Source organism: Hirundo rustica, chromosome 24, assembly GCF_015227805.2.
Source record: "Hirundo rustica isolate bHirRus1 chromosome 24, bHirRus1.pri.v3, whole genome shotgun sequence".
Taxonomy (NCBI): Eukaryota; Metazoa; Chordata; class Aves; order Passeriformes; family Hirundinidae; genus Hirundo; species Hirundo rustica.
Genome location: NC_053473.1, coordinates 6,037,619 through 6,061,380, shown reverse-complemented (window position 1 = coordinate 6,061,380; position 23,762 = coordinate 6,037,619). Strand labels below are relative to the sequence as shown.

The following is a 23,762-nucleotide window of genomic DNA, read 5'->3' as shown; positions in this document are numbered from 1 at the left end:
CCTTTCCCACCAAACCCCTTCACCTGAAGCTCCGTGTGGAAGCACCTGAGGCACTTAAATAATCAAAAGCATCTGTGCAGGGGAAGGTTGCTCACATTTACATAAGAAGTATTAAAAATAAAGGGGTTTTCAGTCTTGGGTCAGGGGAGGATTTATTCGAGGACACCCCGCTTCTGGCGATAGGATTTTGTCTCAAATCCTCCCTGCTGCAGCCTGCAGTGGGGTAGGAAGCCCAGACCCCAAAACTGTTTCTGGAAGTGGTTAAGCCACCCCAAAACTGTTTCTGGAAGTGGTTAAGCCGCTGCCAAATCCGTCCCCAAAGCAGCTGCGTGTCAGCACGCAGCCCTTGCTGTGGGAAAGGGAGGCTGGCAGCCCTATAATTTGAGAAGAACTAAAACAAAAACAGTGACCCCTGACGGGAAAGGGACGATTCAAAACCTTTGAGGGCCCGGCTCAGACGGCAGGGGAGTCACCCTGGCCTCCCTGCCGAAGGAACAGGCTGACAAAACTCTGCAGAAATAGCAACACTTCGCCCCCCAGCCCAACCCCACCGGTGCCTCCGGCTGCCCACACACCTCCACGCACACACGCAAAAATAATAAATTAGTCACAAACAGCTCGTTCAGGCCAGGCAGAGCCGAGTTTTGGTGGAGTTTCTGTGCTCGCAGCACCAATCCTGCCTTCCCTCCACGCGCTTTGGAGCGTTCCTGACTCACCTCAGCTCCTCCTGGGCGCGTGGGGAGCTCGGGAATCTGCCAGCAGCAGATTTGTCCCAGCTGGGGACAGGGAATGGGACTGGCCAGGGGGACTCGGGGCTGGGAGCCAACACCACCTGGACATCCCTGCAGGGTCTGGGCGCTGGGTCAGGGCAGCAGGAGAGGCTGCCAGGGGTTTGCTCCTCCTCAGTGAGAACACGGGCTCCTGACTGGAAATAAAATGCATTTTAAGAAAGCCCAAACAGCCACAGGCAGTGACCAGCTCCAGGACTGAGTTTAACTCGTCAGCAGCTCCCCCAGGAGAGCTCTTCCTGCTCTGCCTCACTGGCACAGGGCTGAAAACCCCTCTGGGAACAGATTTCCCTTGTGCGTGGCACATCTCCTGTGGGAAGAGGCACAGCAGCCTGGGCCCAAGAGGGGAGAGAGCAAACGCAGGCCCAGGCACCGAGGTGAGGAGCGGGAGGTCAGAGCGGCTGAGAGCCGTGTGAAGAAAGGTAAAAACAGTCACTGAAAAAATAAAAAAATAAATTAAAGCTCAGAAGTTCTCTCTGTCTGATGCAAGCCGGTACGCAGGTAAAGGTTAAGTCACCTTTTGGAACCGGTCCTAATGAGATGTTGCTTGGTTTTGGTGTTTTGTTTTTTTTTTTTTTTCCCCCAAAACAAGGCACAGTAATTTTTCTCCTGGATGCTTTTGGATGGAGGTGGGGAAGGACAGGAGGGCAGAAATGCGGGTGCACCCCCGGGCACCCCCTCGGCCCCACAGCTGCTCCCTTTTCCCCCCGGGAAATCTCCTCCCAGCGCCCCACTTGGCTGAAGCATTGCTCAAGAGATTGGGCAAAACTGCAAGGAGCAGGGGGAGAGGGCACAGCTGGAGGTGGAGGAGAGGAGAGGCAGGGATTGATCCCCTCCCCGTCGGGAACACCCCCCAGAGGGAAACCCCAACTCCCTCCTCCCCCTGCAGAACCCCTCTGGCGCTGCTCCCCTCTGCTGAAGGCACCTTTGGAAAGCGCTTCTGGCCCCAGGGACGACGCCCCAAAGCCTCTTATTTACACCTGAGATCAACCCCTCGCTGCCCCCAGCCCCAGAGGCGCCCCGGGGCGACGGCAGGAGCGCCAGGAGCGGCGCGGTGGGCACGCACGGCGTCTGGGGTCACGCGGAGCACTTGGCCATGTCGCCCTTGTCAAACACCACTTTGGTCGCGAAGTAGATGGCCACCAGCCCGAGCCCGGCCGCCGACACCATGTAGGCGGTGACGGACTGGGTGAACTGGACGATGGAGCCCATGAAGAGCGAGGGCACGACCTGAGACAGGAGGAAGGCGCTGTCCAGGATGGCCAGGTCCAGGCAGATCCCTCGGCCGGGAGCGCCCGGCTCCGGCTCTCCCACCATGATCCGGAGGGAGACGTCGCAGGGGGAGCTGACGCACAGAGCAGAGCTGGACACGGCCGCGGGGGAGGAGGAGGATGAGGAGGAGGAGGAGGAGGAGGATGAGGATGAGGAGAAGAGGCTCCCAGTGTGGCCATTCTGGTAAGGCAGCTTCTGGCTGGAGAGCAGCCCCTTGGAGAAGGCTGATTTCTTGTCCAGCGGAGCGGCGTCTTCCTCCTCTTTCCTCTTGTATTTATGCAGGAATACCTGCGGGAAGGAGGGCAGGGTGAGAGGAAGGAGCCAGGGCTCTGAGGGAGGCCTTGTTTTTGTGCAGGAGAGCAAAGCCAGAGCTTTGTGTGTGTTCAGGGGAGTGCCAGCCTGGGCCTGGCCCACGTCAGAGGGGCTCCGGGAGCCAGGCCGGCTCTTCCCGGCCGGCTCGGGATCCGGAGCAGCCCTGACTCACCAGGGAAACCCGGCCAAGCGGGGCCTGGGCTCTGCTCAACAGCCCAAAGCCAGCCTGGGGACATCTCGTGCTCCTGTCACCTCCTCGCTGGGTGCCAAAGGCAGCCGAGCGGAGCCCACCCCGAAATCACCTGGGGCAGGGCAGGAGTGAAGAGCCGGGGTGTGCTGTGGGGTGTCAGGCACCCAGGGCAGCGCAAACAGGAACGTTTGGGGTCCCTGAGCCCAGAGCCTGGGAGGAGCAGCCACTTCTCATCTGGGATGCCTCAAAGTGCCACCAGCTGGGACACAAGAGTCCTGGGAACTCCGGGAAGGGATCTTTTCTCAGCTCTGCAACAAACCTCAGCCAAGCTGCTTCATCTGCCTGCCCCATTCCTCACTCCAGCCAGGAAAAGAGGGCAGAGGGAACCAAAATCTTTTCCTTCTCACCCTCTTTTTTTCTTTGCCTCGCTCTGCTCGAGCTGTGAGGTCTCTGGAGTGTTTCCCACAGAGCATTTGTTCACACCACGGGCAGGAGAGACCAGAGCCAGCTGTGCCCTCCCTCGCTGCATTCCCAACCTTTCTTTGGGAATGTGGCCTTCCCCTTCCCAGCCTGCGCAGTTTGGGTTTCATTCCACGGATAAAACATCCATGGGAGATCCCAGCCAAGCCGCAGCTCCTGCCAAGCTGAACGTTCCCTCTCCCCCGCTCCTGACAGGGCTCCTGGTGCCAGTTGGGATGGGCTGTTCCGAAGGGTTTGTTCAATGGGAACATCTGGATGCCTGTGGTAACGGCTCCATGGCACAGCCAACCCCTGCCCTTGGGATGAAAGAGCTGCTCCCAAACCACAAATTAATTCTGCATTTGCAGCACAAGAGAAACTCCCATTAATCCAGCGTGCAGCTCAGGAACCTCCTAGGACTTCTGCACAAGGATAACATCTGTGGGACGGGCTTACGAGCTTTGGTGCTGGTGTCACAAGTTTCACAAGGTTTATTTTTCTTGGAGCTAAGGGAAGGGGAAGCGTTTTCATTTCACTGATCACGAAAACTGGAAAGCAGGACCCGTGAGGGCTGAAAACCCCTGGGTTTTGTAGCACCTCAGGCTGGCGGGGGTAACTAAACCAGACCAATTTCCCTAAAAACGCGGGGAAAAATATAAAAAAAAAAAATGCACGTGTCCAGGCTGCCCTGGGGCAGATCCCCACCTGTTTGTCGTGGTGGTAGAGGGCTGCCAGCGTGTAGGGCAGGATCTGGAGGGCGGAGAAGGTGAACCCCGTCAGGGCGGCGGAGATGGTGACCACGGTGACGCTGTGGGACAGGCACATGACGACGGCGGCGCCGGGGAAGAGCACCACGCTGGCCAGGTACACTGCCCGCGTGCCAAAGTGCTTCACCAGCCGGTCCATGATTGTCGAGAAGAAGATGGAGGTGATGCACTGCAGGAAGAGGCCCAAGCTGCCCATCCGGACACCTGCGGGTGGAGAGGGGTGAGGGGCACTGCCCTGGTGATGGGCACTGCCCAGGTTCACGCAGACAAACATCATTTCCTTGGTCTCTAACTCCAAAAACATCCTTCCCTCAGACCCAAACCCCCCAAAAAACGTCTTTTCCTTGGTCATAAACCCCCAAAAACATCCTTCCCTCAGTCCCTAACCCCAAAAACATCATTCCCTCAGTCACAAACCTCAAATACATCATTCCCTCAGTGCCAAATCCCAAATATATCCTTCTCTTGGCCCCCAAATCCCTAAATATCCCATCTTCTCTGTCAGTCCCAGACCCCAAAAACATCCTTCCTCCTCCTTCAGTCCCTAACTCCAAAACACCCTTCCCTCTCCCTCAGTCTCTGTCTCCAAAAACATCCCTTCCTTTCTGTCAGTCCCTAACTCAAAAAATATCCCTCTCTGTCAGTCCCTGACCCCAAAAACATCTCTCCCTTGGTCCCAAACCCCAAAACATCCTTTCCTCTCCTTCAGTCCCTAATTTCAAAAACATCCCTTCCTTTCTGTCAGTCCCTAACTCAAAAACATCCCTCCCCGTCCGTCCCAAACCCCGAACCGTCCTCCGCTCTGCTCCGATCCCAGACTCCCGCACAGAGAGCGGGGCACAGTCAGCCCCTGGGCTGGCTCAGGAGGCAGAGCAGCATCACCCAAGGAACCCCGGGACCGCAGCAGCCACCCCCAGCTCCCTCCCTCCCTCCACCCTGGGCACCCCGGTCCCGCCGGCCCTGCCAGCTGGGAACCCAAACGCCGTGCCTGTGTTTGCCCCTTCCTCCTGCTCTCGCCCCAGGAGCCGTCACCTGCTGCTGAACCAGGATCCGCCGTTATCTGATGCCAAAGGCAGCAGCAGAACAAAGGCGGGGAGGGATTGTGCCCGAGCCAAGGTAAAGCGCAGGACGCGCTCCCAGCTGCGGATCCGGTAGCGATCCGGACCTTACCCTTTCGCAAAGACCTCTCGGATTTCAGGGAATTAAAACCATTAACTCTTTGGGGAGCGGGGATGGTTACCCAACACGTGTTTCTGTGACGGCCAGCACAATGGAGGGCTGACCCGCTGGGAGCTGAACGGTGCAAGTGTTAAACAATGATTAAGCCGCCTCGAAGTTAAACAGACACCCGGCACAAAGGGGCAGTGTGCTGCAGGGCCCTCCGGGCGGAAAACTGCAGGAGGAGGGCCAGGAAGGTGCCTCCAGAATAAAAGATTGGGATTAGGGAGTGGAAAAGAGCGGTTAGGCAAGGAGGCAAGGCTCTGGGGCGACGCTGCAGCCAAAATGGGACGGCAGGTAACACCTGCGGGCAGGTGAAGGGCTGCTGGAGCAGCGTCCCGCGGTGGGGATGTGGCAGCTGCAGGCTTGTGAGCAGCGCTAAAGCCCCGGCGAGGATGCTGAGAGCTGGGAGAGCTGCTGGAGAGCTCCCAGAACCAGCCGGGAGGTGGGAATCCCGCAGCAGCAAATCCCACCTCCTTGCTACAGCCTGGCTGCCCCACCCTGCTCTCCAAGGATGGGGAGCACCCTCAGGCCCCGATGGAAAAGGAGGGGAGAGCAGTGCCGGGGGATGTGTGCACACAGAGCCAGCTCCGTCCGTGCCCCGGCCCGTCCTGCCACTCACCCACCCTGCCCCGGGCCAGGGCTGCCCTGCCCCGGCTGTGCTGGGAACAGCCAGGACGCGTTTCCCAACCTGCTCCCCTCTGCCACGGGAAAAACTTCTTTCCTGACCTGCCCACAGAAAGCCAAGCTCGCTGTGGCTTTTCTCTTTTTCTGGTTTTTTTTTTTTTTTTTTGCACTCCCAACGGAGCTCCCAATAAATATTCCCACCCCGGGGAACGCCCGGCTCCCTCCTCACCTTCATCGTAGCGACGCCTGGCCTCCGTGCCCGGCTTGGCCCTGGGCACGCCGTGGTACAGCCCCTCCCCGACAAAATCCGTGTAGAACAGCATGAAGGTCATGAGGGCCATCCAGCTGCAGAGCTCGGCCACGAAGAGGCGGCGGATGACGCGGGGGATGCGGCAGTAGAGGCCGTGCAGGCGCGGCAGCAGCGCGCACAGCTTCCGCAGGGCCCGCAGCAGCCGCCTGCCCCGCGGCGCGCAGCGCCCGCAGCACCCGCAGCGGCGCAGGGACGGCTTCGGGGACGCGTCCTTGAGCGCCGGCCCGTCCGGGACGTCCCCCTGGGCTGCCTCCTCCGTCACGAAGAGCGTGGCCAGCGCGCAGCCGAGGAAGATGAGGGCCAGCAGGCTGAAGAGGCAGCTCTCCTGGCCTCCCAGGTAGGGCGCCAGGAAGGCCCAGTCGATGGCCGGCAGCAGGTAGCCGATGCAGCCGCCCAGGCTGATCATGAAGGCGTACACGGAGAAAGCCTGGCGGCAGCTGTCCGGCTCCTGGAAGAGGTCGGAGAGCAGGGCCTCCAGCGGGGTGAAGCACACCTGGCCGCAGAAATCCAGCAGGGCGATGCCCAGGATGAGGAAGGCGATCTCCAGCGGCCGGGGCTCCGGGGCGCACAGCCCGGCCAGGCTGCCGGCGTGCGGGATGACGAACAGGCTGAGCAGCACGCCCAGGCACAGCAGCCAGATGAAGGGTCTCCTCCGGCCGTAGCTGCTGCGCCAGTGGTCGCTGGCCGAGCCGATCAGCGGCACAAAAACCAGCCCCAGGACGGGGCCTATCCCTGGGAAAGAGAGAGGGCGGCGTTACGGGGTTTGTGTGCGCTCTACAAAGCGACGTTTCCTCACTTCGGGAGGTTTCGGCAGGTCTCAACCCTTGCCCTTACTCACCCCCACCCTCCAGACCGCAAGGTTTAAAAAAAAAACAAACCCAAAAAAAACCCCCAAAAACCCAGCTGGAAGAGGTGCCAAAAGCCGCCTACCCAAAACCATGGTCATGAACTTCTCCTCCACGCCCACCTCCAGCAGCAGCGGCGGCACGCAGGTGATGCCGGCGGCCAGGCACACCTCCAGCCCGAAGGTCAGCGCGTTGACCAGCAGCAGCTGGCTCCGGCGGCTCTGGAAGGACATGCTGTGCCCAGGCCGCCCCCAGCCGCGCTGCCCCCGGCCCTCAGCGGCGCGGGGCTGTGTCCTGCCGGCCGCAGAGCCGCCGGGGATGCTCCCCAGGCGAGGCCCGGAGCTCCCCTTCCCGGGCTGCCGGGGAGATGCCGCTTCCCATTTTATCAACGGCGAAGGAACCGTCTTTCCCTCTTCCTCTTCCCCTTCTTGCGAGGTCCGGGCAGGGACGGCGCCGCAGGCTTCCCCTGCTGCTCACGGGCTGCGGGCTGCGGGGAGAGAGCGTTAAACGCGGCGGGGAGCGGGGTGAGGCGCGGGGGTGTCGCTGCTGAAAGGGACGGTCCCACCGCACCGGGCTGCGGGGCTCTGGAGCGGGGCAGCTGGGAGGAGGGAAGCTCCATCCCTGCCGGGTTTGTGACAGGGCTCTGGGAAAACCCAATCCTGCCCTCCAGGACTGATGACACCTCCGTCCCGTCCAGCCGCCCCTTCCAGATGGCAGGGACAAAGGATTTGGGGTCTCCCCTGGCAGGGAAATCACCGAAGAGCCCCCTCCAAGCCTGCAGCCACTCGGGGTCACCTCCAGAGCCCACCACTCCCCTGCCTGATGAGCAGCGCACCCCCCGCGCTGCCCCTCGGGCCCTGGGGAAGCAATTCCACCCAAATCCCATCGCCAGCCCTCGGGATGGGGCGCAGAGAACAGATGGTGCCTCCGTGGAGTTTCACAAACAAACCTGACCCACTTTAGCCTCCTCTAACAGCGAATGGCAATTACCTTACTCATTAGACTGAGTCATTTATTTGCCCTGTAACTGCTCCCTTCTCTGCAGCTCCTCCGGAGGGGAGAGGCTGTGGGATGGGGACAGGGCAGGAGGGAGCAGATGCCTGCCGGTCCCAAAGCGCCCAGAAACCCTCCAGGGTCCGGCCAGCCCAGCCAAATTTGCTGAGAACACCTCGGGGAGGTGAAATCAGAACGCCTTGGGAGGTGAAATCAATCAGAACATCCCGGGGAGGTGAAATCAATCAGAACATCCCAGGAAAGTGAAATCAATCAGAACACCTCGGGGAGGTGAAATCAGAACGCCTTGGGAGGTGAAATCAATCAGAACATCCCGGGGAGGTGAAATCAATCAGAACATCCCGGGGAGGTGAAATCAATCAGAACATCCCGGGGAGGTGAAATCAATCAGAACATCCCGGGGAGGTGAAATCAATCAGAACACCTCGGGAGGTGAAATGAGCGCTCCCCGAGCCCCCGTGGCTGCACGGGTGTGTGCGGGCCGGCACAGGCGGGAGAGTTTTGTCACTTTTCTCTGTCTCCCCGTGTGGCCTCCAGCTGATAACCCACGAGGGGGTGGCTGGGGGAGGCTGGCAGCGTGGGGATGAGGCTGGGCCGTCACCCCCTGCCTCTTGGTGCTGTGGAGAAGCGCCACAGCCGAGCTCAGGAGCAGCCAGTGCCGCTCAACAGACACCGATTACTCCCCTTTTGGGACCCTCGGCCTCCCCTCCGCTGCCTCGGGAGATCTCTCCTTTCAACAACCGCCAGCATTCAAACAGCCCAAGGTCGAGCAGCAAACGGGGGGAGAGCAGCGACGCTTTTGCTTTAATCCCGGAGGGGTTCAAAGGAGGCCCCGGCCGGGCTGAGCATCCCTGAGCGCCCACCTGGCTCCGGTGTGGGTTACACAGGAGGTGCCAGCCTGGCTCACTTCAGAGGGTGCCCAGCTGCAGCCCAGCCCCGGGGTGAGGAATTTCAGCAGCCCAAACCCGGGTGCCGTTCCCGGAGTCACAAAGGCAAAGTTAACTGAGCTAGCAGCGCTGTCAGAGCTCCAGGGGGATGTGTGACCACTGCCTGCTCTAGCCCAGGGTCTGGAGAGCTCAGAGAGGCGCAGTTATCCCAAAATAAACCCCACACATCGAGTAAAAGATGCCTCACGCTGACTGAAAATATTTTTCCTCCCTTTTGCTGCTGTGGCAGGGAGGCAGCAGGGCTCTGTCCACCTGCCCGAGAGTTCCAGCCTGGAGGCAGAGGTGGATTTCTCACCCGCAGGTGAGAGCAGACCTCTCCTCCCCCTCCACACCCTGCGAGGGCTCTGAGGAGAAAACAAACCCCTGGAGCAATAACCGTGAACAGCCAGAGGTGAGAAGTCTCCGCTGCAATAAATCTGCAGATAAAACTGCAGCGGATGATGAACTTTCCCGCGCCAGCCAAACTTTATCCCAACACCCATTAATTTCTCTGCTAATATTTTTTTTTTTTCCCCCACAGAACAGAGACGGGGGAAAAGAGTAGGAAAATCACCCGGAGTGCTGATCTGTGAGGACAGGGGCTGGGAAAGGGAGGTTTGGGAGGCTCGGGGAGCCAGGACTCACCCCGTCCCTGGCAGGTGCTCCCTGCAGCCCAGCCCAGCTCAGCAGGAGCTGCCGCAGCGTGTGCAGGGCAGCAGAGGTGGAACCCGGCGCAGCTTTGGTTCCAGGGCCCTCCCTTTCTGCCGATAACTGCAGAGTTATCGACAGCACGGGCAATCCCTGCTGGCACCCCTCACAGGGAACCCCAGCTCTGCGCTCTGCCCCCCTCCCACAACAAATCCCCGGATATTCACATTTCTCACCCTCCCTCGCCGCTCCGCTGCTGCTCCAGCAGAGATTTAGGACGTGGGGTCGGTATTTTCTTTTTAAAGCCGGCGAGAATTCCCCGCAGCTTTGCAGGTTTGGCAGCCCCAGGATCAAAGACCCTTCCCTCAAACCCCTAAATCCGATCTCTCCCAGGGGGATTTATCCCCTGGACTGTGCGGGGCTGCTTGGCCCTGGCCTGGAAGGAGGCAGGAAAATCCATCCCCAGCTGGGAGATGCTGGTGGAGCAGCAGCAGGTCCAGCAGAGCTGGCAGCACCCTGCCCACCCCGGAGGGATTTTGGGGACCTTTCCCAGCCCCAGCTGACACTGGCACTTCTCCCCCTCCGGCCTCGGTTTCCCCAAATTCCCACAGCAGGAACAGAGTCTGTCCTTTCCTCCTCGAGGAGCACCTCGACAAGGATAACACAGCGGTCCCCAAAAAAGGGATTTTCTGTGGTTTCCTGCTCTCGGGAGCAGAAGGGAGCCACATGTGAGGCTTTCCCACAGCCGTCCCCTGGCACATCAGCTGCTGCTCTGCCCTTCCCCTCCCTAGGGAGAACCAAACCGTCCCCAAATCCACTCTGGGCTTCCTGCTTGGCTTTTAGAGGCTCGCAAACACAACTTTCCCTCCCGTTTCCCTGCGGAGAAACAGCAGATCAACCCGCAGAGGCTGCCTCACCTGGCAGCCAGGTAGGAGGGCGGGTCCAGGGCAGGAGCAAAGCCGTGCTGGACAAAGGCAGCAGAGAGAGGATGAAGCCAGGGAAGCTTTTAGGAAAAGCCGACCCCAAAACACCTGGAAAAGGTGGACGTGCTGATGGACACACAGAGAAGCCTCTCCTCCCCTAAATCTTCCCAACACGGGGTCTCAGAGGAAATCACATCTCAGCAGTGCTTGGAGTGAGGGCTGGTTATTTTAGAAAGAAAAAGTGGGTGTACTTACATGGCAGAGAAAAAATCATTTATTCCTGGGAGAATCCACGTCCTGCTGCTCCATAATCCCTGCTGCAGAGGGACCAAGAGATGATAAAAATTGTTGCAGGCTTTGATTTGTAGCGGTTGTGCACCTCCTCAGCAAACAGCAGGGATCAGACGGCAGAGAATTTGATTCAGGGAGAGGATGCTGAGGCACTGGAAGAGGTTTCCCAGAGAAATTGTTGCTGCTCCATCCCTGGAAGTGTCTGAGCCCAGGCTGGAGCGGTCCGGGACAGTGGAAGGTGACCCTGTGTGTGGTGAGGGAAAGGAACAAAATGAGATTTTAGATCCCTCCCAACCCAAACCATTTGATGATTTTATTATTAATTATTTCCGACCTTTCAGGGCTGCCTCATTCCCTCGGGAAAGGAAATCCCTCGGCTCAGGTGGGGCTGCTCCAACCCAGGTGGGTTCAGGTCCTGAACCTTCCCTGCCCGCTCAGCTTTGGCACCCAGAGAGAGGGGAAGGCAAAGGGTTCCCAACACGGCACTTGCAGCCTTCCAAGGGGATTTTATGAATTCCCTGGAAGCCCTTTGGAAGAAAGGGTGGGAGAGGAGCTCGAGGGGAGCGAGCTCGGGGAGCTGCCAGGGCCTTTCACAGCTATCAGTGTCCATTCAGCGGCGCTGAATGGGAAATGCACCATGGAGAATAGCTCTGGCAGGCTCCTCGGGACGGAATGGAAAACCCAGCCGACCTCTCCTGACCCCTCCCCGGCCTCCCTCCCCTCCCAAACCTCCCTGGCCCCATTCAGAGCAGGGAGCTCGCCGAGGGAGGGGAGAAGGGCGAGTCATTTGGGCTCTCTGAATTAACTCCGCCTTTCCTTTGAGCCCCGGCCGCCGCTGGAAATCCCCTCTGGGGAGGACAGGGAAGACCCTGGAGGGTTTGGGATTCCCTCCCTCATCCCCCAGGGCAGAGTCCAGCAGCCAGAATCCATCCGTGGCAAATGGGAGCTGCTGCAGGAGCAGCCGGGGTCACGGTTCCACAACGACATGGCCAGGAGCTGGGCACAGCTGGAAATGGGTACAACAGCTGGAGATGGGCACCACAGCTGGAGATGGAAATGGGTACAACAGCTGGAGATGGGCACAATGGCTGGAAACAGGCACCACAGCTGGAGATGGAGATGGGAACCACAGCTGGAGCCAGGCAGCCTGAGTCCTGCAGCCAGCAGGGCCCAGGGCTGGTGGGATGAGCCTGACCTCAGCAGGGGCACCCCAAGGATGAGCTCGGGCCAGTGGGGATGGGTGAAAGGTCCCAGCAAAGCCGAGCTCAGCTGCAGAGCATCCCCAGCCTGGGCTGGAGGAGCCCCACTGGGATTTGTGCTGGTGCACAGCGGGGCCTGGCAGCGTTTTACCCGCCCGGGGCTGGCACCTCCTCACCAAACTCCACCAAGCAAAACCTCCCGAACTCCTCAACACAACCAACCAAACCCAACGGCCCCAAACCCAGCAGCATTTCATCCCCGAGAGCCTCAGCCCCCCCGGTCACGCTCCCCCGAGCCGGCGCCGGGTGTGTGCAGGCAGCTCCAGCGCCGCAGACAAGCTTGGCTGCCTCCACGGCACAGCCCCAGCTTTGTTTTGCTGTGCACGACCCAAGCTCTCGCTTTTATTCACGAGAGGAGCCCCCGTTCCGGAGCGGGAGGGGAAATGAGATGATCTGCTTCTGCTTTTCACTCATCTCTGCTCTTTAAAGCGTGCGCCCATCACCCCTGGCACTTGATCCAAATCAACCTCTCTCCCCCGGCCTTTCTTCCTCACTTATTATTTTTTTTTTCCTTTTTTTTTTAAAAAAAAAGCAGAAGAATCAAAATGTAAATTGAGCTGGAAACAGGGGGGGGGGAAAAAAACAAGCCCCCTCCAGGTGCCCCCTTCTCCCCGGCGTGGGTTCGGGCACAGATTATATCCGGCACCACATGACCAGGGCCTGTATTTATGTGTCAGAGTGTAAAACCCACCCTGCTGAGCCGCCTTTTCTCTGCCTGGGGCTGGGGGCTTCTGCTCCGCGTCTCCTCAAGCAGCCCCACAAAGGGGATTAAGGAGAGCCCCTCAGCCCCGCAGAGTAATCCATCAAATTATCCCTTGTTGGCGTCACCGTCCTCTTCAGGGGAAAAAAAAAATAAAATAAAATTAAAAAAACCCCCACCCTGACATAAAAAAAGCCCTCCAAAAGCTTTTAAAGGCGCTGAAATTACACTTGAGCCTGAAACACTCCACCCAGCTGCTGGAGCCCTCAGCACAATGGGCCGGTTGTGAAGGGAATCCCGGGAAGCGAGGAAAAAGAGACGGACACTTAAAAAGGGCAGCGGCCTCCCCACGGCTGCGAGGCCAACAGGTGCCTGCGAGCCCCCGGCCCCGGAGCCTGCGGCAGATCCGGGCCAGCACGGCTGCCTGGACGCCCCGGCCCCGCTGGGACGGGGTTTGGGGCTCCGGGATGGGTTTGCCGTGCCCCCACGGAGCCCGGACGCGCCCTCGGCACAGGTGAGGCCGGCGAAGGTTTGCGTTTGCAGGGCAGCATCCAAACCCTCCTGCGCCGTCACCGCGTGTCCTCGGTGTCCCCAGAGCCCCGGGGCTGGACAAAAATCCCTCAAAACGCCCTCAAAATGCCCAGCTCCCTCCAGGGCTCGGGGCATCTCCACCAGCGACCCCACAAAGCCAAGCCACGCTCACCAAAATCCCGGGAGCACTCGGAATCTGCTTCTCCTTCCACCGCAGCTCCCTAAAATGCACAGGAGCTCCTGCACTGGCCGTCACCGCCCTGCTCCGAGGGTGAATCCTCCCTCTCCTCCTGCCAGAGCCAGCACACGGGATTCCCTGCGTTCGCTTTGCCGAAATCTTCCGGGGAAAAAAAACTCTCAACGGAGCAGGGATCAGCAAAAGCTGGGGGAGAAGAAGAGAGAGGGGAGAAGAAGAGAGAGGGGAGAAGAAGAGAGAGGGGAGAAGAAGAGAGAGGGGAGAAGAAGAGAGAGGGGAGAAGAAGAGAGAGGGGAGAAGAAGAGAGAGGGGAGAAGAAGAGAGAGGGGAGAAGAAGAGAGAGGGGAGAAGAAGAGAGAGGGGAGAAGAAGAGAGAGGGGAGAAGAAGAGAGAGGGGAGAAGAAGAGAGAGGGGAGAAGAAGGAAGAGAGGGGGGAAGAAGGAAGAGAGGGGGGAAGAAGGAAGAGAGGGGAGAAGAAGGAAGAGAGGGGGGAAGAAGGAAGAGAGGGGGGAAGAAGGAAGGAGAGGGGGGAGAAGAAGGAGAGAGGGGAGAAGAAGAAGAAGGAAGAGAGGGGGGAAGAAGAAGAAGGCGAGAGGGGAGAAGAAGAAGAAGGAGAGAGGGGAGAAGAAGAAGAAGGAGAGAGGGGAGAAGAAGAAGAAGGAGAGAGGGGAGAAGAAGTAGAAGGCGAGAGGGGAGAAGAAGAAGAAGGAGAGAGGGGAGAAGAAGAAGAAGGAGAGGGGGGAGAAGACCAAGAAGGAGAGAGTGGGGAAGAACAAGAAGGAGAGAGGGGAGAAGAAGAAGAAGGAGAGGGGGGAGAAGAAGAAGAAGGAGAGGGGGGAGAAGAAGAAGAAGGAGAGGGGGGAGAAGAAGAAGAAGGAGAGGGGGGAGAAGGAGAAGGAGAGGGGGGAGAAGGAGAAGCAGGAGAGAGGGGAGAAGGAGAAGCAGGAGAGAGGGGAGAAGGAGAAGGAGAGGGGAGAAGAAGAAGAAGAAGAGAGGGGAGAAGAGCAAACCGGTGCCGGTGCCACTCAGGGCACCCACAGGATCCGCTCAGCCCCGAACACACCGACACAAAAGTCTGAGTTTTAGCCCCCGTGCTGAGTGAGAGAGAATCATTTCCCCGTCTGTCACAGCGAGCAGACGGGCAGCCAGCAGCTCTCAGCACTCTGCTGAGTCTGCTCACGGGGCTGGGGAAGTGGGAAGCGAAACTGGAGCTTCTCATCCGCAGCTGGAGCAGAAGTGCTGCGTGAGAGGACAGCTGACCCCCGGGCAGGCCAGCTCCGGATGCTCTGCGGCTCCCAGGCAGCTCCAGGAGCTCTGCCCCATCGCTGCGGGCTTTAGCTGGGATCTGACAGCCTTTGGGGTGGGAAGGACAGTGCTGGTGTCCGAGCAAAGGCCACGGTTGGACGCGAGGCTGCAAATCCAACCCCGGGGCCACGGAGCGGCTGCGGCGGCGCGGGAGCACACTGCGGAGCTTTAGGAGGGATGAGAGGACACCCCTGACCCCAAACTGCGCCCACACAGGGCTCAGACAGATTTCAGCCCAGCAGGAACGCCCAGCACCGAGCTCCAGCCACCCCTGCTGTCACCAGGAGCCCGTTCCTGGGGGGAGAAAAAGGGAACAACCCAAACTCCACATCCTCAGAGAGCCACACGCTTCCAGAGCAAGTTTTGGGAGCCTGGCCTGGTGCTCCTCCTCAGAGGAGACACTTGGACACGCTCACAGAGCCGATGGACCCTGCTGGAAGCACAGGCTCCTCTGGCCAGCCCTTGGTGGCAGTTTTCTGCTCGGCCATCCCGGTTATTCGCGTCCCTGCCGGATGAGCTGGACGCTTCCAGACCTCCCAGAGACCCCCTGAGCTCCCCTGGCAGGTTGGGGGGGTCCCGGGGGTCCCTCCCTCTCTGTTTTCTGTCTGTAAAAATGAGGTCACAGCTTTGACCGAGACAAAAGAGCCATTGCAGGGTGAGGAATTGCCCCGGGACAGCCGTGAGAGCTGAGCCCGGGTGCGCCCAGAGCATCCCCTCGGTGTTCCTGCCACGGGGACAGGCAGTGGGAACCTGCAAAAAGGAGGGAATGAAGCAAAACTCTCTATTTCAAACTGGGAGCTGCCCCGAGGTCTCCTCGTTGTCCCCCCCCTCCAAATCCATTTTCACCCCTGTGGCCATGGAGGGGAGTTTCTGTCGCATCAACACCCCTCTGCCAGAGGGGAAGGTGTGCAGGGAATAACGGGAATTTCCTGGGGTGTTCTGAGGGCAAAAAATTCACAGCTCAAAGCTGTAAAAAAACCCCCAAAACAAAACAAAACAAAAGACACACAAAAAATCCCCAAACCCAACAACAACAAAAACACACACACACACACAAAAAAACCCTGCACCCAAAAAAAACCCCCCAAAACCCCCCCCAAAAAACCCTCAAAATCCCCAAACCAATAAAAAAGCAGTTTCACATGTCTGGGGCAGCAAAATCTGCCCGGGCTCTGCGTCCTGCCTGCAGCACATCAGCTCCGGGGTTAATGAGGCCCTCAGATCACCGCTGCAGCACACGGAGAATTTTCCTTATCGTGGCAGAGCAGCCACCAGACCTGGGCCTGAAAACCAGAGATTCCACGATTTTATTCCTGCCTGATAACTGCAAAGATGAGGAGCAATCAAATTTTTATTTTCTAAGGCAGATGAGTTTCACTGGAAGGTCCTGATGGAGAACTTCAGAAGCTTTTTCCTTTCCCCCCTCCTCCTCTTCTCACTGTCAGTTTAACGTTCTATGGGCTCACAGCATGCAGGGATTTTAATGTTCACCAACAAAACAAAACAAAAACAAACAAACAAAAAAGAGCAGTGAGGAATATCTGGAAGAAAATTTTCCACTTTTTTTTTTAAAAAAAAAACCAAAAAAACAAACAAATAAAGGCTCCAAGCTGCCATTTCTGCAGGGGGTGAGTGGAGTGAGGCATTTTCACCACCCCCTCACTCCCCACCCAAACAAGAGCCTCACTTCTATTTTGAGCCCTGGGAGGAACTTCAGCCCCGAATTATTACCTTTTTACTAATTAGGCACGGGGTTCGGGTTCAGAGCTGCCTGGACTCCGAGCAGGGCTGCTGAGGGGCTTTTGGGGCACGGGAGGGAGCCGGAATCACCCCGCGCCTGCTGCTAAAAATCGGAAATGGAAGTTTGTGCACGAAGGGCTGAGCGGGGGCAGGACTTTCCCCCCGTGCCAGGCTCGTTGTTTGCTGGGGTAAAGTTCAGAGAGCCGCAGAGGAAGCGGAGAGAGCCGTGGTGCTCCTGCGGCGTGCTCGGGCGCCAGGGCACCTGGGGAGAGCTGGTGCCCAGCGCCATCCTGGCTGTGCCACCAGCCTTCCAGAGGGACGGCCAGCACCTCCTGCCTCGCCCAAAATGTCCCGTCCTCCCCTCTCAGCGCTGCCCAAGGCGGGGAGGGGTGAATGGGAGGATCTGGGGCAGCCCAAGCGCAGCCTGTGCGGAGAAATCAGAGCTGGCTCCCTGTGGAATGATCTTCCCCGACAGCACATCCTCCAGCCCGAGTGGAGGCATCCCCAGCACCCAGGCTGCAGGAATTTCCCCTGAAACATCCATGGGCTGGGAAGATTTAACGGCTGGGAAGTGTCCGTGCGTCCGTCCTTCCTTCCCTGTTATCCCCCGTGTCATTCCTGCGCTCTCCCTTTGATTTGCACGCTCCCAGCGCTCTCCACCTCTCTCCCAGAGCCGGCTCCAGTCAATTCCCATGAAAAGCCGCCCTTGCAGCCCCATTAATTGCTCAGTCGGCCTTGGCCGGGGCACAGCAGCCTTTTGTTCTCCAGCTGCTCCCGCCGCCCCTGGAGCACAGGAACCGCTTGTCACCGGCATTCCCAAACTGGATCCGCTTGTCACCGGCATTCCCAAACTGGATCCGCTTGTCACCGGCATTCCCAAACTGGATCCGCTTGTCACCGGCATTCCCAAACTGGATCCGCTTGTCACCGGCATTCCCAAACTGGATCCATTTGTCACCGGCATTCCCAAACTGGATCCGCTTGTCACCAGCATTCCCAAACTGGATCCGCTTGTCACCGGCATTCCCAAACTGGATCCATTTGTCAGTGACATTCCCAAACTGGATCTATTTGTCCCCGGCATTCCCAAACTGGATCCATTTGTCACCAGCATTCCCAAACTGGATCCACTTGTCACCAGCATTCCCAAACACACGGGATCTGTTTGTCACCAGCATTCCCAAACACACGGGATCTGCTTGTCACCGGCATTCCCAAACTGGATCCGTTTGTCACCGGCATTCCCAAACACACGGGATCTGCTTGTCACCGGCATTCCCAAACTGGATCCATTTGTCACCGGCATTCCCAAACTGGATCCGCTTGTCACTGGCATTCCCAAACACACGGGATCTGCTTGTCACTGGCATTCCCAAACACACGGGATCTGCTTGTCACTGGCATTCCCAAACACACGGGATCTGCTTGTCACCGGCATTCCCAAACTGGATCCACTTGTCACTGGCATTCCCAAACACACGGGATCCACTTGTCACCAGCATTCCCAAACACACGGGATCCATTTGTCATCAACATTCCCAAACGCACGGGATCCGTTTGTCAGTGACATTCCCAAACAGGAACCACTTGTCACCAACATTCCCAAATGCACAGGATCCATTTGTCACCAACATTCCCAAACGCACGGGATCCGTTTGTCAGTGACATTCCCAAACTGGATCCGCTTGTCACCGGCATTCCCAAACAGGATCCACTTGTCACCAACATTCCCAAAGGCACCCCTGGAGCCCGGCCGCACAGAGCCCTCCCCGTCACGCCACGAGCCAGCACCTGGCACCACATCCCGCTGCCACTGTCACCTCCTTGTCCCTTTGTGCTCGGATCTGTGAGCCGCCGCTGACCCCCACGGAAGCGCTCGCCCCGTGACCACAACAATCCTTTATTCTCTTTGCGCTGCTCCCCGGGCAGGATTTGGTGCTTGGTGCCAGAATCCAGAGCGAGGTAGCGCAGAGACCGCAGGGAGAGCGCGAGCGGGACGCTCCGTGTCAGCTCGGGTCCCGGAGAGCACCAAAAACCACTTTGGGAATCTCCTCTCCACACTGAGGGGAGCCCTCAGCCCTGGGAGAGGGGAAGGGACAGGAGAACACCCTGGAGGCAGATCCTCCTCCAGCCCAGCATTCCCGGACTGATGGGAAAGGCACAAAATCACCATCGGGGATCAAATCGCTCCCAAGGTCCAGTTAAGGTGGAGGGGTTTGGTCACAGCCACTTCAAATCCCACCCAAGAGCCGGCTCCGCTCGTTAAATTAAGAACAGGGAGAACCGGGATGCAAAAGAGCGTCCGAGCTGCGGTCTGATCCTCACCTCAGCCCCTTCACGCAGCGAGCCAGATCCCAGCAGGATTCGCTCCCAGTGTTTGGGAAGGAAAGCGTGATCCAGGGATTTTCTTGCATGCCCCATTTCACCCGGAGCCTCAAGCCGTAAATCTAAAGCAGGATTTCAGCGCTGCCCACGGCTCCGTGCGCGTTATCCCCGGAGCTGGCTCCAGCCTGCTCTGTGAGAACATTCACGGCTCCTGAGCGCTGACAACCTGCGCGGTTTTGACTCACTGCACTCATTAGATTTCTGTTTTTCCTCAAGCCCCAGCTCCTGCAGACAAACCGCCACGGAAAACTTCAGCTCCCAACAAAACAAAGGTGGGAAAAAAACCAACCCCAAAAACACAAACCCAAAGCAGCTCCCTTGATTGAAGGGAAAAACTTTCACACCTCACAAACCAGCCCCAGCGCCCGGCATTGCTTTAGCTGCTATTTTCAAATAAACCTCATTTACTTCTCCAGAGGCCATCCTCAAACCTCCCGACTCTCCCAGCCCTGGCAACGACGAGAATCCATCAGCAAGCCACCAAAATCCGGCTCCGAAACCCCAGAACAACAACCCAACATTCCCTGGATGAAGGATGGGGCCAGTCCTTGGGATGCGGACAGAGAGAACTTCCTTTGAGCTCTGGGAGAGGAAGAGAAGCGGTTCAGGGCTGCAAACCAGGCACCTGCTCCTTGCTGCGTGTGTTCCCCGAGACAAAGGAGCCTTTGGGACCACATTCCTCCTGGTTTTGCCAGACAATGTTCACGGGGGTCTGGTTCCCCTCTTCCGCAGGCTGGCAAAACGTTAAGCAAATATTTGGGAACGGCGAGAGGGAAGTGAGATTTTGGGGTATGAAAACAAGGAGGAAGGGCACAGATGAGGGGAGGAACAGCACGCAGAGAAGCGGGGAGGGAAGCGTGGCCCCAGAGCTGCGCTCAGCTCTGTTTCCTGAACCAGCAGCTCCACAGCTCAGCGGGTTGGGCACTGCGGCGACTTCTGCGACACAGGATCAGCTTCTTCCAGCGGTGAGGAGTGCCAGCACGCGGATCAGGACGGGTTCCACGCCGTCAGCCTTAGGCGACCGAACGCCGGGGCACAGAGCTGTTAAATAATCCTGGTTTTCCTGTTGCTTTCTCTGTGGCGGGTGCAAGCGGTGCAGATCCACACCCTGGCTACCTCCTGGGGACAGATTCGAAACTTCCCTCTGCTCCTCAAAAGCCAGGATTCCTCCCTGAGGGTCTCCATCCCCTTCCCCAGCCGGGCTGGGGGTCCCTGCTCTCACACCACAGTCTGGACGCTGATATTGAGCGCTCAGAAACCAGGAGATCGGCTCTGGGAGGAGCTGACAGCTGCTCACGAGCCTCTCATGACTCCCTTGCTCCACACCCAGCTCTAATCATGGGTTGAGCACGGCTGAGGGGTCACAAGACCTGCCAGGGTGGCTGTTTGGGCTGGGTTTTAGTTCTTTAGGCTGAGTTTTAGCTGTTTGAGTTGAGTTTTAGCTACCAGGAGCTGTCCTAGGCTGGTTGCCCGCTCCATGAGCCACGGGGCACCATCACCTGATGGGATTATTTCCAAACAGAGGAAATCCAGCCCAGTTTGGGTTTCTGTGTCTCCCTCTCCATCCCTTCTGCTCCTTCACACCCGCAATTCCCTGCTCACCCCAAGCACCTCCTCCCACCCCTCTGCTCCTTTCCCTCCTGGCTCCCCCAGAGCCTCAAATCCATCAAAAACCTCCCCAAATTTCACCCAGCTGGTCCAGCTTCACTTTGATTTTTTTTTAAATTTATTTTTTTCATTTTTAAGAGCCTGCACTCCCAATGCCATCACCCTGAGCTCTGTGCTGAGGCTTTGGCTGAAGAGAGATGGAGCTCCCAGAGGGAAAAAAAAAAATAATCCGAACCAAAAGCATCCGTCCTCCCCTCCCCAGCACTGCCACTTGAGTGCTCCGGCGGAATAAACAGTTTGGGGAAGAGGTTACCAAGAGTTTATGCTAAACACCATTTCCTAGGGACTCTGGTGAAGATAAAGTAGACCCAGGGCTGCTTTTTCCAACTCAGGAATCAGGAGAGGGATCCCAGCCTCTCCCACCGTGGATACAGCACGGAGGTGGGCAAAATCCCACCGATAAAATCTGATTTTGCTCCTTCAAAATGCTGCTGCTGCTGCTGGGGTTTGTCCGGGGCACAGGGAGGAGTCTGCAGCTGCTTCACTCCGGGGATGGTGAGCTGTGAGACGGCTTCGCTCACAGCTGCTGCCTCCAGGCCGGTGCTGGGGAGCGCCTGGAGGTTCAGGTGGGACCTCGAGAAGAGGACACAGCACCCACATCCCCCCAAGCAGCCACAGCAAGGAGAATTTCCTTCCCTAAACCCCAGGATCGGTTCATACCCTGAAACACGGGGATTTACGTGCCCCGTGAACCTCTCGTTTAATTTGCTATTAATTCTGGAGATTCTCGTTATCCATATCAAATTTCTAATCCTTTTTTTTTCCTCCCCCTCTCCACGAATCCCATAAGCTGAGCGCTGTTGGCTTCCACGATGTTCCGTGGCAATAAAATCCAGAGTTTTAGGCACAGCCTGGAATCCCAGGGTTGGCATTCTGGCTCCAGTGCCACTCCCCCAATGAGTAGAAGCAGCTCTGGATCATGCCAGAAAAGTCCAGGGAGCATCACATATTAAAAAAAAAAACCCACCCCAAAAACAACAAAAAATAAACCAACAAAACAAAACAAAACAAAAGAAAGAACAAAAAACTGCAGGTGGGGCGAATAATGGAAGAGGTTTCAAGGCTGGTACACGTTTTTCAGGAGTGTCTGCATGACTTCAGTGCCCAGGTCATTTGGGTACTTTTGAAGTTCTTACTCATGCTCTATTTCTATAAATTCGGAGATATTCTCATGCTCCACACCTAAAGGCTGCTCCCCTGAACCACATCAGGAACCAGAACAGGTCGATTCTTTAAAAAAAAATGGGATTTTTGTGCCTGGCCACTTTCTCTGTGCTGAGTCCCACAGGTCCAGGGGAGCACGGGGAAAGCTGCTCCCGCTACGTTTCCCTTCCAATTTTGCGTTTGTTTGAAACATAAAAATGGAAACGGAGCCTCTTTGCCAGGTCTGGCCATCACCAGCATAAAATTACCGAGTTGGTTCCAGGGCTTCTCCCTTCCTCCCAAAGCTGCCACCCGCGGGCAGACAAACGAGTCGGGCAGTTCGCAAACAACCACAGCGTTCTACCACTGAACCGAACCGAACCGAACCGAACCAAAGCCCCGAGCCCTGCCAGGGTCAGGAATCCCCGGAATCGCCCCGCTTACGGCCCCTGGGGCTGCGGGGGAGGCCCCAAAGGCCAGCAGAACCCGCGGCCAGGTGTAACCAAAGCCCGGCTTTGCCAGGCGCCGCCTCGCTCGGCTCCTGCGGGTTCACTGACCTGTCCCTGCAAGGCTCCAGGCTTTCCGGGATTCCACGCCGCTTCCCGAGCTCTCGGCCCCTTCGGAAGCCTTTAACCCGGCGCGCTCACCGCGGGTGTCCCTGCAAGGAGAAGTTTGGGAAGAACTCCGTGCGCTGCGTGGGGAGGGCAGGACCCCCTCCCGCATCGCCACCTGCGGCCGCTCCTGCTCCTCTTCTCCTCTTCCCGACTCGCGGGGCTGCGCTTTTATTTTTGTTATTGTTTCGTTTTGTTTTCCCGCAGCAGCTCCAGCGCAGGAGCATCAGACCCGGAGCGCCTCCTCCTCCTGCTGCGGGCAGCGCTCGGCGCCGGCTGCGAGTGCAAGCGTGACCCCCCTAAAACCCTCCGGAACCCCCCGGGAAGGGCGGCAGGAGCCGCATCCCGGCACGAACAGCGGCATCCCGGCACGAACAGCGGCATCCCGGCACGAACAGCGGCATCCCGGGGCAGCCGCAGCCGCATCCCCATCCCCATCCCCGTCCCCGTCCCCGTCCCCGTGCCACCCCGTGCCCAGCCCGTGCCCACCCCGTGCCCGTGCCCAGCCGTACCTCCGCAGCAGCCGGGGCTCAGCCGGGGCTCAGCCCGGCTCCCGCGCCTCCTCCGCGGTTTAAAAGGGCAGGTTGTGCCGGCAGGGAGCATGCGCTGCTGCGGGCGGAGCGCCCGAACCCCCCCGGACACCGCCCCCGCCCCGCCGAGCTGCGGCCGCGGAGCATCGCCGGAGCCCCGGGGGAACGGCACCGGATCCGCAGATCCCGGGACACGGGCACCGGACCCACAGACCCCGGGATACCCCGCGGTCCTGATCACGCATCCTCCGCGGGGACAAAAACCCCCATCTCTCACTCCTCCCTGGGAGAACAGCCCCATCCCCGCAGCCCCAATCCCGCAGCCCCAATCCCGCAGCCCCATTCCCTGAGCCCCATTCCCTCAGCCCCATCCCCACAGCCCCATTCCCTCAGCCCCATCCCCACAGCCCCATTCCCTCAGCCCCATCCCCACAGCCCCATCCCCACAGCCCCATTCCCTCAGCCCCATTCCCTCAGCCCCAATCTCCACAGCCCAATCCCCACAGCCCCATTCCCTCAGCCCCATCCCCACAGCCCCATCCCCACAGCCCCATCCCCACAGCCCCATTCCCACAGCCCAATCCCCACAGCCCCATCCCCACAGCCCCATTCCCTCAGCCCCATCCCCACAGCCCCATTCCCTCAGCCCCATCCCCACAGCCCCATTCCCTCAGCCCCATCCCCACAGCCCCATCCCCAAACCCTCACCGCTGCCACCGGCCCCACCAGCCCCACCAGCCCCACCGGCCCCACCAGCCCCACCAGCCCCACCAGCCCCACCGGCCCCACCGGCCCATCCATCCTGCAGGACCATCCACCCCAAATTCCCGGCCTTTCTCTAATACAAATCCCCTTTTCTCTCATCCCTCGCTCTCTCCCCGCTTCCCGCCGGAGCGTTTCCCGCAGCGGGAGCGGTTCCTGGGTTTGTTTGGGTTTTCTGAGCCGCTGATTCCCTGTAATGGCCTGGATTGGATGCAAATAGGGCCCCAGCTATGGGAAGTCCGTGACCTGGCCCCAGACATTATTCATGGTGGGTGAGTGCTTAAACCCACATGGCGTGAGAGGGAGAGGGACACAAAATATGTACATTTATACAGAGAGAGA

At 58.6% G+C, this 23,762-nt stretch overlaps 1 protein-coding gene across 5 annotated transcripts; it reads right to left on the bottom strand.

Annotated features, from left to right (window-relative positions):
• Positions 1 to 1,852: 1,852 nt before the first annotated feature.
• SLC45A3 (solute carrier family 45 member 3) lies at positions 1,853 to 22,728 on the bottom strand. Of its 5 annotated transcripts, XM_040085397.2 has the most exons (8): positions 22,641 to 22,728; positions 22,075 to 22,175; positions 10,555 to 10,834; positions 10,294 to 10,407; positions 6,874 to 7,275; positions 5,863 to 6,675; positions 3,727 to 3,992; positions 1,853 to 2,348 (listed from the first exon to the last, which is right to left on the bottom strand). In XM_040085397.2, exons 5-8 carry the CDS (start codon positions 7,019 to 7,021, stop codon positions 1,866 to 1,868), a joined length of 1,710 nt encoding a protein of 569 aa, XP_039941331.1. In that variant the 5' UTR covers positions 7,022 to 7,275; positions 10,294 to 10,407; positions 10,555 to 10,834; positions 22,075 to 22,175; positions 22,641 to 22,728; the 3' UTR covers positions 1,853 to 1,865. The 5 variants fall into 5 exon arrangements, with proteins under 5 accessions (XP_039941331.1, XP_039941330.1, XP_039941333.1 ...); XM_040085396.2 differs by lacking the exon at positions 10,294 to 10,407; XM_040085399.2 differs by lacking the exons at positions 10,294 to 10,407; positions 22,075 to 22,175; positions 22,641 to 22,728 and adding an exon at positions 13,253 to 13,469.
• Between the last annotated feature and the right edge of the window lie 1,034 nt (positions 22,729 to 23,762).